The following is a 13,179-nucleotide window of genomic DNA, read 5'->3' on the forward strand; positions in this document are numbered from 1 at the left end:
AAATACTCTACATGACAGTTCTACAGTGGCCAATATCACGGTAGGCCCGACAAAAACAGTCCCTGGCGAAAAGCCGAAAGAATGTTGCATCAAAGCGACAGGCTACGACAGGCCCAGAGCCTCATCCACCACGCCGGGTCAGCCAAGCTGCAGCATTGACGAGATCCACGGAAATATGATCTAGAGTTTCTCGTCAAAGATTTTTGTTGGTGAATACTGGATGTGCATCACGGCAAACACCGATCAAGAGTGAGTGGGAGCAACTCCGGCCATGACCCCTGAACAATAAGCCGAGCCTTCCTAATCGGGACTTGAATAAACAATGAATAGGGGCTTGCCCCAGACACCCAAACTTCGGCATACTCGACAGACAAAAGAAAGCCCAGACACGCGATAAACATGTGGCCCGGTCACATCGTGTCTTTGATGATCTGTCTTGTCCTCGGGAAGCTATCGTAGACTTTGCACCGGACTCGACGGCAAGGTCCATGAGCTGCGAATGAGTTTGCCTTCTTGCTTTTGATCGACTACAACATCTTTGTCGCGGATCGATCAGTTCCTGGATTCTAGACAGCGCGTTGCCTATTCGGGGTCTGAATAGTTCATTGACATCCACCGGCATCCTCCAAAGTCTGGGCCACGGCAATAATAAACTCTTCCGTCTGAACGGAACATGTCTTTTGTCGAATGCTCCTGGGGATGTCCGACATGACCTGCTTATTCTTTGAACCTGTGCTATGGATAGCAACTGCTGAAGTGCTTCCACCACCTTCAGTGCTCACTCAATAGAGCCCTATTGACACAATAAACACCAGCCCCTGAATAGGGGCGCTTTCGGATATAAAAGACCTCGTCCATCACGACCATCTCTCTCCCTTTCCTTTCCTTTCCTCCTCATCCCGCTCAAGTCAATCTTTGAATACTTCAGCTTCTTCACAACTCTTTTTTTTTTTTTTTAAAAAAAAAGAAAAAACTTCCCAACCAGAAACCGCCAAAATGAAGTTTTCCACCCCCGTCGCTCTCCTCGCCGTCGCTGCCGTCGACGCCGCTGTTGTCCAGGAGGACAAGCGCTGGTGCAACACCGAGGGCCAGGCCTGCAACACCGTTGCCCGCGCCGCCGAGGCTTTCACCAACGCCATCAAGGCCTCCGGCGTCGTTGCCCGTGACGACTCCGCCGCCGCTCAGGTCGCCGCCCGCCAGGTCGACCAGCTCGCCCTCGCCATCTCCGCCTCCCAGGCCGACCCCATCACCTTCTACACCGCCCTCGGCCTCGGTGACCAGTTCACCCTCGAGGAGAAGCCCCACGCCGAGAAGCGCGAGGCCGCCCCCCAGTGGTGCCTCCGTTTCGTCGGCCAGTCCTGCTGGAAGCGCAACGCCGCCCCCGAGGACGTCAAGCGGTGCACCGCCGAGGACGGCGCCTGCACCAAGGCCAAGCGCGCCGCCGAGGCCGTCATCAACACCATCGAGGCTTCCGCCGACAACCTCGCCAAGCGTGAGGCCGCCCCCCAGTGGTGCCTCCGTTTCGTCGGCCAGTCCTGCTGGAAGCGCAACGCCGCCCCCGAGGCTGCCTGCAACGCCCCCGACGGCGCCTGCACCAAGGCCACCCGCGACATCCACGCCATGTACAACGCTGCCCGCCACATCATCGATGCCTCCGCTTAAGCGGCTCATTGGTCAACTCGGCAACAGCAAGAGTGACGCTCTTCTCCTTCTTTGTATATGGTTGGCGACATAGAAAACGACAGATCCCTTCTCAAGACAAGTCACCCCACCCTAGCAACAACACGTTAGAAAACCGATGATGTACATCCCTTTCTTCGACAAATACCCTTATTCACCTTCTTCGCACGGGCACTGAACCCGACATCTGGCAAGTTCTTTACACTTGCATTTCCCAACATGAGCATCGCCTTCGTTTGCTTCAACCGGTTTCCCGAGAGTTGGAGTAGGGTCGGCAGTCCAACACTTTTTAGTATCGCGGGGTGGACATCTGTCAACTTTTTCATAGTTACATGACAAACAAATACATATTTATTCTGGCGTTGGGCCGGCAAAAAACCATTTGTTCTCTATGCCTTGACGTGAAGTGTGACCTGTGCCAATGTTAGCCCCTGAGACCTGAGCATGATCATCCAGACCTTGTTCTCTCCAGTGCACATTCACCCAACAACTACAGGCTCAAGTTTGTTCAAAAATGTTGAAATTCCCGCTTGCTTTGCTTTGGCTCCTTCGTACACGACAGCCCCATCCATCCCCACCCCCGGACATCATCATCACAATTACATCAACAACCTCCAAGCACCCAACATCAACGCCGCAAACCCCGTGCATACCCCCATCAACCACTGCAAAGTCTGAAACTTGACCTGCTCCAACTGCTGCCTCAACGCCGCAACCTCCTGCTCAATCTTCGTCTCCGTCTCCTTAATCTTCAACTCCTGACTCACCGCCTCCTCCCTTATCCTCCCCTTCTCCAAGTTCAAGTCCAGCCTCACGCTCGCCTGCGTGCGACCAATCTCGTCCCGCAGTCTCGAGCTCAGCTTGGCGATGTCATTCGTCAACCTCTCGTGCGCGGCCCGCGTGGTGTTGGACTCGGTCGAGTCGGCCGACAGGAGCTCCGAGCGGAGCTTGGCAAAGTCTACTTTTTGGGTGTAGGTTGTTTTGGCTGCTTCTTCGCGGGGGACCATGGTACGGGTGAGGTTTTGGATGCTGTAGACGGCACAAGGTTAACAACATGGGGTTGAAGGGAAGGGGACAGGGAGGGGTACCTCTCTTCAATAACATCGTTCAGAACCTTCATCATGGCCACTGCTTGCTCCTCCGTGAAACCTTCTTCCTGCAGCCGCTGGACAAAGCGGAGGGTGTCAAAGTGGTGATCACGCTGGCGGGAGGGGGTCGTGGAAAAGGGTCGTCCCTGGTTCTGAGAGAAACATGGGGGGCTGGCGCGGAAGTGCGCGGTGAGACTGCGCTTTGGGATAGTAGTAGGTGTCCCTTTTGAGGGGCCGAAGGTGTGGTATGTTCTCTTGTGAGGTGGTTGTCGAGAAAGGGAGGCGTTGCTGCTGTCTCTGGCTTGCTGGAGCAGCGCGGCCGAAGCTCCGGTGATGCTGCCGCTTGGGCCGGTCCAGCTAAGCCGGGGGAGGAGGAAGCGCGGGAGGGATTGTGCGGCCGTCATGGTAGGTATTCCGTTAAAGCAGTAGTCGCTCAGGCATCTCTTCAAATATCAGGTTCGTAAGAAGCAGGCAATCCAGTGCGATGATCGTCTTTGGAGCTCCCAGACGCAGTCAGTCATTCCGGTTTCCGGGAAGCAGCGGCATCCAATGTCGCATGCCAAGCCAAGCCCCCTTTGCCCAACTTCCCACCATCCGTTCCATCCAAACCCGCTTTCAGCCACAACCCCCCAAACGCACCAGCCACACCAGGCCCAAGCTCAGTCCCACCACCCAAATCCGCCCATAAAACCTCTCTTCGCCTTTCCAGATTTGATTTTTTTCTCTTTTTCTTCTTCATATTGAACAACGCAAATTATCACATTCACACAGGACTAGTTACCTTATATGCGATTGAGAGGTTCGCTTTCTGCTATTCTTCGGGATGGCAATCGTCTGGACCCACGACCAGTTTGCATTCGTCTCTGGCTGTAAATGGAGAACAAACCACAAAAGTGCTTGATCTTGGGTGCGGTTCTCTTCTTCCCGTGGAGAGGGGCGCAATGATTGAACATACATTTCTTTTACTTTATATTTGGAGTGTTTTGATTTGATTTGCCTCTGTCCACTATTCGATCTGTAAAAGTGGACTTGTGGGTGGTCGTTGTCTTGCAACTTTGCTTGCTCATTTGGATGGCAAGAACACTCTGTAACTGCGAAACTTCGCCACTCCTGCAAAAGTTGTCTGCTTCTAGCATGGGACCATTTGTGTGGTCCACGTCGAATTTTGCAAAGGGCGGAATCTCAAAAAACTCTGTCAGTATGAGTGTTTTGCATTTGGGCGAGTCCACAGAAACTCAAGCCTGTAGTGGAAGAGAGATGTAATCACGACTGCATCAATTGTTGGTCAATGTCAATAATGAGAAACAAGTTGAGGTAATTACCAGGCTCGACACCGAGCACAAACAGTTTATTCGTGACATTAAATCTACTTTTTAGCCTTCACCTTCTCCTTCTTCTCCTTGGGCTTCGCCTTCTCCGTAGTCTTCTCCTCCGCCTTCTCGGCCTTGGGTGTCTCCTTGGTCTTCCCCTTCTTGTCCTTCTTCTCCTTCTTCTCCGACTTGGCCTCGGCCTTCTCAGCCTTCTCCTTGGGCGCTTCCTTCTCCCTGGTCACTTCCTTCGTAGGCTCCTCCTCGGACGTCTCCTCCTTCATCCCCTTCTTCTCCTTCTTCTCTCCCTTCTTCAACGCCCTAGGATCCAGACCGCGTCTCCTCATGGCATTGCGCTTCGCGCGCTCAATGTAGTCCGCATCCTGCTCGTCATCGAAACCACCAAAGTCATCCTTCGCCTCCTCGCCAGCCTCCTCAGTAGCGATGGGGGTCTTGTCAATGACCATGGCATCATCGTCGACGTTGCGAGTGACAGCCTTGTCCTTCTTGCCGTTGGCAAGGACAGCATTTGGAGGCGTTGGGCCGATCTTCTGGAACTTAGCTACGAAGAAACCGTCGACGTTGTACAAGTGAGGATAGTAGCGGCGGGTCAGCTTGAGACTGGGGTGGAACTCCTTGCCCATGAAGCTAGTGAACCCTTCTTTACCGAATGGCAAGCCAGTCTGTACAAAACATTAGCATTGTAATCTGAAGTAATCCGAGTGGGACAGTCATACCTCGACTAATCTAACGTTGGGGCGGCGGCTCAAAGCGTAGGCGACGACTTGTTCGCTAAAAGAAACGGTCAGTAAAGGTTGTCGTAAGAGTTCCTCATCAAGACTTACTTTTCCTCAACAGCGACACTGCAGGTAGAGTAGACCAGGTAGCCACCGGTCTTGCTGGCATGGTTGACCGAGTCGATCGCAGCCAGGATCAGCTGCTTTTGAAGATGTGGCAATTGCTGGAAGTCCTTCTCGTCTCTGTTGGTCTTGACTGACGGATCCTTGGCAATAACACCAGTACCCGAGCATGGGGCATCCAACAAGACTCTATCGAACCCGCCCATAACACGAGGGAACTCGCGGGCATCGTAGTTGCAGACAATGGTATTTCTGACACCAAGACGGTGAATGTTACCAATCAAACCCTTGGCACGAGCCTTGCTGGGATCGTTGGCAAAGATAACACCAGTGTTTTTCATCAGCGCCGCCATATGCGTAGTTTTACCACCGGGGGCAGAGGCCATATCCAGGCAGCGCTCGTTCTCCTGTGGGCACAGGGCCATGACGGGGAGGAAAGAGGAGGCGGCTTGTAGGATGTAATGACCAGCGAGGTACTCGGGCGTAGCACCGAGAGGCACGTTGGAGTCGAAAACTTGCAGACCAACCTTGGACCACTTTCCAACTGGCTCCAAAGTAACACCACGGTTGATCAAAGCCTGGGCGAGATCGCGACGATGGGTGCGAAGGGTGTTTGTGCGGATGACAACAGGACGGGCACTTTCGTTGGCCTCGAAGAAAGCAAACGCTTCCCTGGGGGGGAAGAGATTCATCAGCTTCTCCGCCAGGAACTCGTTGTAGCCATAGTAGGCGCAAACGTCCTTCAAGAGCTGGTTGGTGTACTCGGCTCTGTCTCGCCCCTCCTCAGCAAGCTCGCCGAAATCTTCAAGCACCCGAATTGTCTCTGTTATCCTGGTTCTCAACATCTGGAGATCGGGGGCCAACAAGCTCTTGGTCTTGGCGGCCAGGTCTTCGTCTTCGTCGTCGCTGTTGAGAACATGGGGCTTGTCGCCGTCGATGTTTGTTTGCATGGCACCTTCGCGCAACTCGGCTTCGTTTTCGGCCTCCTCTTCCTCCCTCTGTTGATCCAATTTCCTCGATAGACCTTCGATATTGGCGGCAGTGAGCTTCTCCTCTCTTTCGTCATCATCCTCGTCTTCATCATCAGAGAAGACAAACTTCTCCTTCTTGCCTGCATCCTGATCCAGATCCGAATCGTAAACTGAGTCATCATCCGACCCAAGGAAGTCAGATCCCAACTTCAGTTCCTCATCAGAACCAGCCTCATCCTCGAGGTCGGAGGCATCGAACTCATCATTCATCTCCTCGTCGGAATCTGATTGAGGCTCTGGGGCCTTCTTGCCCTTTGTCTTGGGGGCCTTCACGCCATTGCTGGGTGCGCTGGCTGTCTTCTTAGAGCCATTGGCCTGTCTCCCAGTTCCCTTTGTTCCTGTAGCGCTTTTGATCGCCTTCTCGGGCTTCTTGGATGCTGTGCGACGCTTCTTGCTTGAGTGTTCTTCGGCGGGGATGTCGTCGACTGGAATTCCCTTTTTGCGCTTCAAGTTGGCGAAGTGGGCTTCCGATAATGGCTCGGGAGGGCCCTGTTTCTTCATGCGACGGCCGACACCCATCTTGATTTAATGGCAGGTGCGATAGTGGGGGAGTGGTCTGTGATTGCTGAATGCGAAATGGTAGGCTTCCTGCAGAGGTTTCTCGCAGATATTTTGGCAACTTTTCTGTTATCGATAAGCAGCAACTTTTTTCCAGCTCTGAGCCACATCCAATCCCCTGCAATTCCCAGGGAGCCCACATTGGGTGATCTGATTGGTGGAGACAGGTTGGTCTACGCTAGGCCGAATGCAGGATCCCTGCCTCCACACCTGGAGCCAAGAGCCGACGCTTTGCCTGGGAGACCTGGCCGGCAGCAGCAGCAAAGAGAAGGGGGCAAGCAGGAGGCAGTCGTGAGGAGCTCTTAACACATCACTCAAAAGTTGACCGACCCGCAAACCGCCTCTCTGTGGCACCTGCAGCAGCCTGCACAAAACAACACTCCATCCAGAGCGTCGCTTCCCTTTAGTTATTTCTTTGCGCGTCAGGCACAAACGACTCTTCTGTCACCCTCCTTCCCGTGATTCTCCTTCTCTCTTTTTTGATCAGCGAATTGCCTGTTGTTGCTCTTTCTAATTGAGCTTCTGCAGCTCCTGCTGATTTGTTACGACTCCTCCCTCAATTCTCCGGCCTGCCGAGCTCCACCAATTCCCAAGCCCCTTTCAACGTCACTGCGTTTGGAGCGTTCAACTTCTTCCATCTGACGCCAGCAACTTTTGACAAGTTGGCTGCTAATTCTCCCTAAACTGCGCGCCCCCAAGCGCAAAACAGACTTCACCATGGCCGCGCCTAATCTACCCATCAAATTCCAGGAGCTGCTCCAGCTCAGCAGCCTGGGTGTTGGGCCAACTGCTATCACATTCAACACTTGCGTATGTCCCGCCGACATCTATCTGCCTGTGTCGCCTGACCGCCATGTGCTAACCCTCCCTCTCTCGCCCCATACAGACATTAGAATCAGACTCGTACATCTGCATCCGAGATAAGAAGGATGAAGCCTCTTCCCCCGAAGTCATCATCGTCGACCTCAAGAATGGCAACAATGTCATTCGCCGGCCCATCAAGGCCGACAGCGCCATCATGCACTGGACGCGTCAGGTCATCGCCCTCAAGGCCCAATCGCGAACACTGCAGATCTTCGACCTCGAGCAGAAGCAGAAGCTCAAGTCGACCCAGATGAGCGAGGACGTGGCCTTCTGGAAGTGGATCAGCGAGACCACGCTTGGCTTGGTGACAGAGACATCCGTCTATCATTGGGATGTTTTTGATCCGACCCAGGCGGCACCTGTCAAGGTGTTTGACCGCCACAGCAACCTCACAAATAACCAGATCATCAACTATCGGACGAGCGCTGATGGAAAGTGGATGGCCGTCGTTGGCATTTCGCAGCAACAAGGCCGCGTTGTTGGAGCCATGCAACTGTATTCGAAAGACCGCGGCATTACCCAGGCCATTGAAGGCCATGCCGCTGCCTTTGGCACTATTCGTCTCGACGGTGCCCCCGAGGACACCAAGCTGTTCACCTTCGCCGTGCGGACCGCCTCTGGAGCCAAACTTCACATCGTGGAAATTGACCACCCGGAAACGAATCCTGTCTTCCAGAAGAAGGCAGTTGATGTGTTCTTCCCGCCAGAGGCCGGCAGTGACTTCCCCGTTGCGCTTCAAGTGTCACAGAAGTATGGTATCATTTATTTGATCACCAAATACGGATTCATTCATCTCTACGACCTCGAAACTGCTACATGTATCTTCATGAACCGCATCTCGGGCGAGACCATCTTCACAGCTTGTGGCGACAGCAATTCGACTGGTATCGTCGGTATCAATCGCAAGGGTCAGGTACTCTTCGTTAGCGCCGATGAAAACAAGATCGTACCCTATGTGTTGGAAAGCCACGGCACCGAGCTGGCCCTCAAGCTGGCGTCGCGTGCTGGTCTGCCCGGTGCTGACAACCTCTATCAGCAACGGTTCGAGCAGCTGTTCAGCAACGGAAGCTACCAGGAGGCTGCTAAGGTCGCCGCCAACTCGCCCCGTGGTTTCCTGCGGACACCCCAGACGATAGAGCGTTTCAAGCGGCTTCCGCAGCAGCCTGGCTCCATGTCGCACATCTTGCAATATTTCGGCATGCTTCTTGACAAGGGTGCTCTGAACCAGCACGAAACCCTTGAGCTTGCTCAACCCGTGCTTGCCCAGAACCGGAAACAGCTCCTGGCGAAGTGGCTGGAAGAGAACAAGCTCGAGTGCTCCGAGCAACTTGGTGACATGGTCCGCCCGCATGATATGCCCATGGCCCTCAGCATCTACCTGAAGGGCAATGTGCCCAACAAGGTTGTCGCTGGCTTTGCCGAGTTGGGACAGTTTGATAAGATTCTCCCCTACTGCACTCAGACTGGCTATCAACCAGACTTTATTCAACTTTTGCACCACATCGTCCGCGTGAACCCAGAGAAGGGTGCCGAGTTCGCGACAGCACTTGCCAACAATGAAGGGGGCTCGCTTGTTGACCTCGAGCGCGTCGTGGATATCTTCCAATCGCAGGGCATGGTGCAGCAGGCTACCGCTTTCCTTCTCGATGCTCTCAAGGACAACAAGCCTGAGCAAGGCCATCTCCAGACCCGCCTCTTGGAGATGAACCTTCTCAATGCCCCCCAGGTTGCTGATGCTATCCTCGGCAACGACATGTTCTCCCACTTCGACAAGGCGCAGATTGCCAAGTTGTGCGAGCAAGCAGGATTGTTCCAAAAGGCTCTGGAGCTCTACGAGGACCCCGCAGCCATCAAGCGTGTTGTCGTAGGCATTGCCGGGGCGCCAAACTTCAACCCCGAGTGGTTAATTGAGTACTTCGGTCGCCTTTCCGTCGAGCAATCCATTGACTGCCTCGATGCTATGTTGAAGCACAATATCCGCCAAAACCTCCAGTCCGTTGTGCAGATTGCCACCAAGTATGCCGAGCTTCTCGGGCCCCAGCGTCTTATTGACCTGCTTGAGAAGTACAAGACCGCCGAAGGTCTTTACTACTTCCTTGGTAGCATTGTCAACGTTACCGATGATTCTGAGGTTGTCTTCAAGTACATCGAGGCTGCTACCAAGACGGGTCAGATCCGCGAGGTTGAGCGCATTTGCCGTGACAACAGCGTCTATAACCCAGAGAAGGTCAAGAACTTCTTGAAGGAGGCCAAGCTCAGCGAGATGCTTCCACTCATGGTGGTGTGCGATCGTTTCAACTTTGTACACGACTTGGTCCTCTACTTGTACCAGCACCAGCAGTTTAAGTCCATCGAGGTGTATGTGCAGCAAGTCAACCCTTCGAGGACTCCCGGTGTTATTGGCGGCTTGTTGGATGTCGACTGCGATGAGAACATCATCAAGAATCTTCTCAGCACAGTCAACCCAGTATCTATCCCCATCGATGAGCTTGTCCAGGAGGTCGAGACCCGCAACCGTCTCAAGTTGCTTCTTCCCTTCCTCGAGGCGACCCTGGCTGCTGGCAATCAGCAGCAGGCAGTGTTCAACGCTTTGGCCAAGATTTACATCGACTCCAACAACAATCCTGAGAAGTTTCTCAAGGAGAACGACCAGTACGACACCCTCACTGTCGGAAAGTATTGCGAGAAGCGCGATCCCAACCTCGCCTACATTGCCTATAGCAAGGGCCAGAACGACCTTGAGCTCGTCAACATCACCAACGAGAACGCCATGTACAAGGCCCAGGCCAGGTACCTGCTTGAGCGTGGTGATAATGACCTCTGGATGTTCGTTCTCAGCGAGAACAACCTCCACCGCCGATCCGTGGTCGACCAAGTCATCTCGACCGCTGTTCCCGAGTCGACGGATCCCGCCAAGGTTTCTCTTGCGGTTCAATGTTTCCTGAGCGCTGATCTTCCAGCTGAGCTCATTGAGCTGCTCGAGAAGATTGTCTTGGAGCCATCACCCTTCAGTGACAACCCGAACTTGCAGAATTTGCTCATGTTCACTGCTGCCAAGGCTGACAAGGCCCGCGTGATGGATTACATTCATCGTCTTGACAACTTCTCCGCGGATGAGATTTCTAATGTCTGCATTGAGGTTGGTCTGTTCGAGGAAGCCTTCGAGGTTTTCAAGAAGATCGACAACAAGGAGGCGGCTGTCAACGTACTCGTTGAGCATGTGGTTAGCATCGATCGTGCTCAGGCTTATGCCGAGGAGGTCGACATCCCTCAGGTTTGGAGCAGAGTCGCCAAGGCTCAGCTTGACGGTCTCCGTGTCAGCGACTCGATCGAGTCTTACATCAAGGCGGAGGACCCTAAGAACTACGAGGAAGTTATTGAGATCGCTGTGGCTGCTGGCAAGAATGAGGAGCTCATCAAGTTCCTGCGCATGGCCCGCAAGACCCTTCGCGAGTCTGCCATTGATACTGCTCTTGCCTTTTGCTATGCTCGCCTTGATCAACTTGCCGAGCTCGAGGACTTCCTGCGGGCTACTAATGTCGCCAACATTGAAGAATCCGGAGACAAGGCTTACGCCGAGGGCTTCTTCGAGGCGGCCAAGATCTTCTATACCAGCATTTCCAACTGGGCGAAGTTGGCTACCACATTGGTACATCTTGAGGATTACCAAGCTGCTGTTGACTGCGCGCGCAAGGCCAACAACATCAAGGTCTGGAGAGAAGTCCATGAGGCTTGCGTTAGCAAGAAGGAGTTCCGTCTGGCCCAGATCTGCGGTCTCAACCTTATCGTTGACGCTGAGCAGCTTCAGGCTTTGGTTAAGCAGTATGAGCGTGAGGGCTACTTTGACGAGCTCATCAGTCTTCTTGAGCAAGGTCTTGGTTTGGAGCGTGCCCACATGGGTATGTTCACTGAGCTTGGCATTGCCCTTTCCAAGTACCACCCTGAGCGGTTGATGGAGCACCTCAAGCTCTTCTGGAGCAGAATGAACCTGCCCAAGATGATCCGTGCTTGCGAGGAGGCCAACCTCTGGCCTGAGCTGGTCTTCTGCTACTACCACTATGATGAATTCGACAACGCTGCTCTTGCGGTTATGGAGCGGCCGGAAAACTCCTGGGAGCACCAGCAGTTCAAGGAGATCACCGTCAAGGTTGCCAACCTTGAGATCTACTATAAGGCCATCAACTTTTACCTTGAGCAGCATCCTTCGCTCCTTACCGACCTTCTCCAGGTCCTCACTCCTCGCATCGATGTCAACCGTGTTGTCCGCATGTTCCAGAAGTCCGACAACTTGCCTCTGATCAAGCCATTCTTGCTCAACGTTCAGTCGCAGAACAAGCGCACTGTTAACGATGCCATCAACGATCTTCTGATCGAGGAGGAGGACTACAAGACTCTCCGCGACTCTGTCGAGAACTACGACAACTATGACGCTGTCGAGCTCGCCGGCCGCCTCGAGAAGCACGATCTCGTCTTCTTCCGCCAAATTGCCGCTAACATCTACCGCAAGAATAAGCGCTGGGAGAAGTCGATCAACCTATCCAAGCAGGACAAGTTGTGGAAGGATGCCATTGAGACTGCTGCTATCTCTGGCAAGACCGATGTTGTCGAGGAGCTTCTCCGTTATGTATGTTTCCCTTTTGATTCATGCTTGTATTTTAATTGTAACATGTGCTAACAAACCCGCCTTAGTTCGTCGACATTGGCAACAGGGAGTGCTACGTCGGCATGCTTTATGCCTGCTATGACCTCATCCGCCCCGATCTTATCCTGGAGCTCTCTTGGCGCAACGGCCTCCATGACTTCACTATGCCGTACATGATCAACCTCCTCTGCCAGCAAACCAAGGAGTTGGCCGCCCTCAAGGCTGACAACGAGGCTCGCAAGGCCAAGGAGGCTGCCGAGAAGACCGAGGATGACAACACCCCCATCCTGGGCATGAACCGCCTCATGATCACCGCTGGTCCCGCTCAAGGCCGGGCCTCTCCCGCGTCTTTTGGCGGACAAACCAACGGATTTGCGCCCCAACCTACCGGTTTCGGATTCTAGAGGGTTGCGCCGGTGGTATTTGAGTGCCCTTGCGTTTACGATCCCTACACGGGACGTTGGTTTTACCCTTATCAGCAGCAGTATTTCATGATGCCAGGCGAACCGGTGTATGTGGAGGAGCTTGGTCGGGTTTCCAAAAGGTTTCTTCGCGCGCACAAGCTTCTCTGTTAGGGGGGCCAGGAGGAGAGGGTATCTCAAAAGTAAAAGGATTTCTTTACTTTTTTTTAGGGCATGATGGATGGAATTGAAGGCTGGGGCATGCAGGAGGCTGTTTTTTTTGAAATGTTGCGACCATAAATGTTAGTGTATGATATATTTGCCCTTGGGGCTTTTTCAAGTTTTTTATTGGTGTTGCTTTTGCTTTTTTCCGTGGTGTCTTTCGAAAATGATGATGTGATGTTGTGCATATTTGGTTGAAAACATATTGCTATTTGGCCTAGGGTTCTTGAATGTGCCATTGAGCCTCTGTAAGTTCCTAAGAGAAAGTCTCTGCAAAGTCTAGAGAGAAGTTTCCAAGAAGTGTACAGAAAGTCGAGGAGAAGCTATGAGAAGCCTATAAGAAGTCTATAAGTCTATAAGAAGTCCATAAGTCTGTCTATAAGAAGTCTATAAGAAGTCTATAAGAAGTTTATAAAAAGATAAGAAGTTATAAGTAAGGGAGAATAAACCTATAGTACAAGTTTCAGTCGCCGGTACTATTACAAGAGTAAAACTGGCCATCCCTAAGAATGTTGGGCATGTCGCG

The 13,179-nt window shown here is 53.0% G+C and overlaps 4 protein-coding genes across 4 annotated transcripts; 2 read left to right on the forward strand and 2 right to left on the reverse strand.

Moving 5' to 3' along the window:
* Positions 1-996: 996 nt before the first annotated feature.
* QC764_108290 (uncharacterized protein) lies at positions 997-1,662 on the forward strand (the record flags this gene model as incomplete). Its single annotated transcript, XM_062942092.1, has 1 exon — positions 997-1,662. One exon carries the CDS (start codon positions 997-999, stop codon positions 1,660-1,662), a length of 666 nt encoding a protein of 221 aa, XP_062805014.1.
* A 484-nt stretch (positions 1,663-2,146) lies between these two features.
* FMP32 (Protein fmp32, mitochondrial) lies at positions 2,147-4,045 on the reverse strand. Its single transcript, XM_062942093.1, has 2 exons — positions 2,769-4,045; positions 2,147-2,709 (listed from the first exon to the last, which is right to left on the reverse strand). The coding sequence occupies exons 1-2, from the start codon at positions 3,170-3,172 to the stop codon at positions 2,280-2,282; spliced, it is 834 nt and encodes a 277-aa protein (XP_062805015.1). The 5' UTR covers positions 3,173-4,045; the 3' UTR covers positions 2,147-2,279.
* A 25-nt stretch (positions 4,046-4,070) lies between these two features.
* Positions 4,071-6,672, reverse strand: NOP2 (rRNA (cytosine-C5-)-methyltransferase nop2). Its single transcript, XM_062942094.1, has 3 exons — positions 4,921-6,672; positions 4,813-4,867; positions 4,071-4,758 (listed from the first exon to the last, which is right to left on the reverse strand). The coding sequence occupies exons 1-3, from the start codon at positions 6,483-6,485 to the stop codon at positions 4,135-4,137; spliced, it is 2,244 nt and encodes a 747-aa protein (XP_062805016.1). The 5' UTR covers positions 6,486-6,672; the 3' UTR covers positions 4,071-4,134.
* A 172-nt stretch (positions 6,673-6,844) lies between these two features.
* CHC1 (Clathrin heavy chain) lies at positions 6,845-12,871 on the forward strand. The gene is made up of 3 exons (XM_062942095.1): positions 6,845-7,334; positions 7,411-12,012; positions 12,078-12,871. The coding sequence occupies exons 1-3, from the start codon at positions 7,242-7,244 to the stop codon at positions 12,432-12,434; spliced, it is 5,052 nt and encodes a 1,683-aa protein (XP_062805017.1). The 5' UTR covers positions 6,845-7,241; the 3' UTR covers positions 12,435-12,871.
* Positions 12,872-13,179: the final 308 nt, after the last annotated feature.

This window comes from Podospora pseudoanserina, chromosome 1, assembly GCF_035222485.1.
Source record: "Podospora pseudoanserina strain CBS 124.78 chromosome 1, whole genome shotgun sequence".
In the NCBI taxonomy this organism is placed as follows: Eukaryota; Fungi; Ascomycota; class Sordariomycetes; order Sordariales; family Podosporaceae; genus Podospora; species Podospora pseudoanserina.